General features: G+C 40.5%; 1 protein-coding gene across 1 annotated transcript; it reads left to right on the plus strand.

The window, feature by feature from the left end:
• Positions 1 to 4,701: 4,701 nt before the first annotated feature.
• Positions 4,702 to 5,628, plus strand: LOC120545410 (olfactory receptor 11A1-like). The gene has a single exon (XM_039779709.1). The coding sequence runs from the start codon at positions 4,702 to 4,704 to the stop codon at positions 5,626 to 5,628; it is 927 nt and encodes a 308-aa protein (XP_039635643.1).

A 5,628-nucleotide genomic window follows, 5' to 3' on the forward strand; every position in this document is an offset into this window, starting at 1 on the left:
CTCTCTTGCTGATGACAATTTTTTGCATTGTGAATTGGCCCAACAAATGGAGATTGAGTCTGTTCCCCTTGACTGTCCACTGCAGGCTATGGCCCTTAATTAGATTAGATTAGATTCAACGTTATTGTCATTGTGCTAAATTCAAGTGCAAAGACAGCAAAATGCAGTTCACATCCAACCAGAAGTGCAAAAAGAGCTGAAAAGTACAATGTGATATACATGTACAGACAGGTGGTGCATAGGCAGGACAAGAAATATATTGCAGTATTATAAGAGCAGCCCCATGTTGGAGTCCTGCAGCAGCCAGGGTTCGAATGCGACCTGTGGCCCTTTGCTGCGCGTCATCCCCCATCTCTCTCCCCCTTTTGTCTCTATCCACTGTCACTATAATAAAGGGAAAAGCCCCAAAAAATAATCTTTAAAAAAAAATAATAAGTGTATATGTAGGATGAATAGTATGAAGAGCAGTAAAATATGGCTATGTATAGGTGTAATTACAGTATGTACATTTGTAAATAAATAAATAGAACCGCATGGGTGGGATAGGGTAGTGCAAATTGTCCGGGGGGGGGCTTAGTAGGTTAACCCTTGTGTTGTCTTCCTGTCAACCTTGAAAAAAACACATTTTTTCAACGTTTTTGCTTTTTCCAAAATTTAAAATTGTTAAATTTGTTAAATTTAATCATTTTAATAATAAGCTTTTACACATTTTCAGAGCTTATTTCTACATCCCATATTTTCTGATATAAAACAAAAATTGAAAACGGGTCAATGTGACCCGAAGTCAACACAAAGATTAATTGTCACCAGAATGCAGAGCAAGAGTTCAGTAGGGTGACAGCCGCAGGAAAGAAGCTTCCTCTGAACCTACTGGTTCGGGTGCGGAGAGACCTGAAAAGCCTCCCGGAAGGTAGTGGGGTGAACAGTCTGTGGTTGGGGTGGGAACAGTCTTTGATGATGCTGCGCACCTTACGCAAGCTTGCCCTGGATGGCTTCGATGGAGGGGAGTGAGGAACCGGTGATGTGTTGGGCAGTTTTCACCACCCTCTGCAGTGCTTTCCGGTCATGGGCAGAGCAGTTGCCATAGCAAACTGTGACACAGTTGGTGAGGCTGCTCTTGATGGTGCAGCGGTAGAAGTTCACCAGGATCTGAGGAGACAGGTGGACCTTCTTGAGTCTCCTCAGAAAGAAGAGACGCTGATTGATCTTTGTTAGACTGAAACAGCAGTCTAACTTTTCATGATGTAAAGTTCATTATTGGTTTATTATTTCAATACGAGTCCAAACACATTTTTCCCAAGTGTGCAACCCTTCTTTGGATCTGAAACCCAGTTGGAGGTCAACGGGCCGAAACCAAACCGGACTCCACAGGAGCACAAACACTGCAAACAGTAATCATGGCAACAGCAGAGTGTCCTCCCATGATGCAGAGTGTGCTAATTGGCCTGTTAGTGAAGCTGGTTGGAGCCTCCAGAGTGTCCAAGTGTCCACAGACGCCTCTGGGGTCTGGTCTTGTGTTGTGGTACAGATGGAAATAACTGCTGCTGTTGTTGATGGCGCTGACACAGAAAGAAGATCTGCCGGGGCTCATTACTGTCAAACGATACAGTAAACATGATGAAATCACACACCAGAGTCCCCACTGCCCACTCTCTGTTCACCATACATCTCACTGTAGCACAAACAATGTCATACATGTTTAAGATCTTTGGCCTGTAGAGGAAATAAAGTTGTCACTGACCTTTACCTGGATGACGTAATATGTTAGCGTTTCAGCATCATTAAGTTCTGGTAGGATTCACATATTTCCATGAAGTTTTATTCTTATCGCAGTGACACAGAAGACACATTGGCCATGAACTCTGCACTCCTCTGCACTTTTCATCTAAAGATACAGGACAATGACAACATGTGTGTGTTACATCAAGTACAATGGCTTTCCGAGTGCAGTATATCGGATTAAAAATTGATGTCTTGATGTACGACAAATAGGCAAATGGAAATAGTTCTCATGTCAAGTTGAATGTGAGTTAATATCAGAAGAAAACAGGAAAAAATCATAGCCCTAGCACAGGTTAAACATGACAGAATAAGCTTCCGTGTTAAATGTTCTTTATTTTTTTAAGATTTTGTGGCCATTTTAGGCCTTTATTTGATAGGCCCGCTGAAGTCATGAAAGTGGAGATAGATGGGGAATGAAATGCAGCAAAGGGTCGCAGGTAGGAGTCGAACCTGTGGCCGCTTTGTCGAGGAGTAAACCTCTATATTTGGGCGCCAGGTCAGCTACCCAGGCACCCTTTTAAATGTTCTTGAATCAGTGCTATTACCTCGTTTCAATTTATCAGTCAAAACAGATGCAAGTCTTTGTTGAGTTTGTTACAGAATGTAACAGATTCACAATAGCAAATTTGTTAAGACAAATGCTCTAGAATGAAGTTTATTATTATTCTTCTCTCTAGGTTTAACAGCAGACACATTTAACTAGTTTTTATCACATTTTGAAAAGAGCTCCCAGATACAGACAGGTATGTCACACTTACAGTTAGATTACATCCTTCCCCTATTCCCCTACTTCCTGCTCTGTGTGTGTGTGTGTGTGTGTGTGTGTGTGTGTGTGTGTGTGTGTGTGTGTGTGTGTGTGTGTGTGTGTGTGTGTGTGTGTGTGTGTGTGTGTGTGTGATCGTGTGTGTCAGGAGCAGTTTACTTTAACTTCCCCTGTGTTGTGATGCAGACATGTTTCCTCCAGGTTAAACTTTTGGTAAGTGACACTTTTCAGCTGATTTCTGATTTCTGTTAGTTTCATTAAACTGTGAAAATGTGTTTGTGTTGAAGAGTTTAGCTCTGTTCCAACAGTTAGCCGATAGCCACCGTGTTCACGATGACCAGCTGCTTTCAACAATGGGAGCTAACCATGCTAACCATTATGGAGCTTATTCAAAATCAATATTTAACTCAAATGTAGCGTTGCTGAAAAAGTGAGACAGGACTGAAGGTGATCTGTTAGTGTGAGGACAAAAGCAAAACCTGTTTGATATTACCGAAAGTTTGAAGTCTTGCTAGTAAAGTTAAATCATGTGAACGTTAGGCCTGGCAAACTCAATTCCTTTTAAGGATTTGGGTTATTCTGAGTCACTCACAAGTCACTTGAATCACTTGAGTCTTTATTGCTAAATCGCCCAAATTAAACTCAGTTCTAGCCCATTGTCTCTAACCACTACCATTTAGTCACAGGAAAGAAAGCATTTTGAGCCAGACTGTTTATTTATTTATTTACTTAGTGTAGCCTAAGCAATATATATATTTTTTTAATCGAGCAACCTAATTTTGATATGCTACATCTATACACCAAACCTATAACCTATAACCATGTTATTTCAGAAGAGAAAGAATGTGGATTTGCTGTTCACCCTGACTCGAGGGGAGACTTCACTTGCTCGTCTGCTACAGATCCACTCATGACAACGTAGCCGGCTGATTCGACTGACTGACTGACTGACTGACTGACTCACTCATGGTCTGCGAGCCGAGGCGAGCTTGCAATGTTTTGGACTGTCTGCTCGACATTTATACACCAAACCTACAGTAGGCCTAGCTAGGCTACGTGCAGAACATTGTATGATATTTCAGAAGTGCAAGAATGAAAGAAAGAGACTTCACTCGCTGTACAGATCCACTCAAGACAACGTAGCCGGCTGATTTGCGCGACTGACGGAGTCCTTGAGTGAGTCCCATGGTCTGCGAGCTTGCAATGTTTCCGGCTCTGAGTCTGCGGGTCGGGAAGTTCCTATAACCTGTCTCGGACTGTCTCTACTCACTCAGTCGCTTGAGTTGACTAGTGGAGTTGTTGTTGCCTACGAAATTGTAAGTTATAAAGCTTTTGGCAGCTAAGATGGCTAGGACTAGTAGTAGCTAATGTTGCTAGAGGTTTGTATGCGGCGCTGTTATCATCGCTGTCACGACTCAAACAGGTTTAGTGAACGTTGTCACCAACCAATTCTCCCTCCATCACCAAACAGGAAGCAGCAAACCGGGTAGAGCCAGTGATGTTTATGGTTTCATGACGCTGTGTTATTGTGTAAAATGTGTTATTTCTTTCAAGCATCACTTAGAAACAAGCAACTACTCGTTGCTACAACGAGCAGGTGCTCTGATAATGAGGTCAGACTGCTGCTGTGGGCGTCTTCTCACTGGAAAAGGTTAAAAGACGTAGAACCATAGTTTCACCTCAGTTAGGATGGACTCACAGTCCGACAGAATCAGATGAATGTTAGGATTCACACAATATCATAAACTGTTGTGTAATGTCTTACCTTTAGTATTACAACACACACTTGGGGAATGGTAAGTATGAGGAATTAATGACTCTCCTGTTTGTTGATTGAATATTGTTTGTGATCAATGCTTTATCTGTACACAGTCTGAAGAAAGATTTAAAGGTTTAACTAAACTTTCAGAAATCCTTTGAAGTTTCTGGAAGTGTGTGTGATGTGTTCATGTTTCATTTACAGATTTAAATGTCTTTTAAAACTCTGAGGGAGGAGAGTAGATGTTTAAGGCCGTTTGTGGGGTTTTTGTTATTTATGCTCAATTCATGTTTTTGCCTAGAAGAATGTTAAATTCAACTTTGTCAGCTTTATAATATTTATGATGAAGTTATCTTGTAAAATGTTATAATGTTTGTTTTTCAGAGTCAGGAGGATCATGGTAAACTCTACACAGGTTTCATTTTTCACACTAAGTGCCTATTTTGACACCGGGGTTTTCAAATATTTATATTTTATTATTATCATATCTTTATATATTGTAATAATTTGTACCAATCTTTTGCTGATTGTGGTTATCTGTATGAACAGAAGCTTACATGAACCTATGTACCTTTTTCTGTGCAGCCTGTTTGTAAATGAACTGTATGGTAGTACAGGGTTGTTTCCATTCCTTCTGGTTCAGATCCTCTCTGACATTCACACTGTTCCTGCTTCTCTTTGTTTCCTGCAGATTTTCTGTTTGTATACATATGCAAATGTAGAATTTTTTACCTTAGTCGTCATGTCTTATGACAGATATCTTGCTATCTGTTATCCTCTGCAATATAACACATGTATGACATCTAGCAAAGTTGCCGTCCTTATTGCTCTAACATGGTTATACCCATTTGTTGGAGTTGCTGTCTTGATATCTTTAAGTGCTCCTTTACAGCTGTGTGGGAACATCATTAACACAGTTTACTGTGATAACTTCTCTATTGTCAAACTCGCCTGCTCTGAATCTAGAGTCAATAACATTTATGGACTCATTTACACTTGTCTTGTAGTCTTTGGTCCTCTCAGTTTAATCCTTTACACGTACATCAAGATCCTTAAAGTGTGTTTTTCTGGTTCTAAACAGACCAGACAGAAAGCTGTCAGTACCTGCACACCTCACCTCGCTTCTCTACTCAACTTTTTCTTTGGTTCTTTTTTTCAAATATTACAGAGCAGGTTTGATATGAGCAGTGTACCCATAATGTTGCGAAATCTTTTGTCATTATACTTTCTGACTTGCCAACCAATCTTTAACCCTTTAATGTATGGACTGCAAATGACTAAAATACGTAGGCTATGTAAAAGTCTTATCTTTGGTAAAACGTAA

The sequence above is a fragment of the Perca fluviatilis genome, chromosome 2 (genome assembly GCF_010015445.1).
Source record: "Perca fluviatilis chromosome 2, GENO_Pfluv_1.0, whole genome shotgun sequence".
Taxonomy (NCBI): Eukaryota; Metazoa; Chordata; class Actinopteri; order Perciformes; family Percidae; genus Perca; species Perca fluviatilis.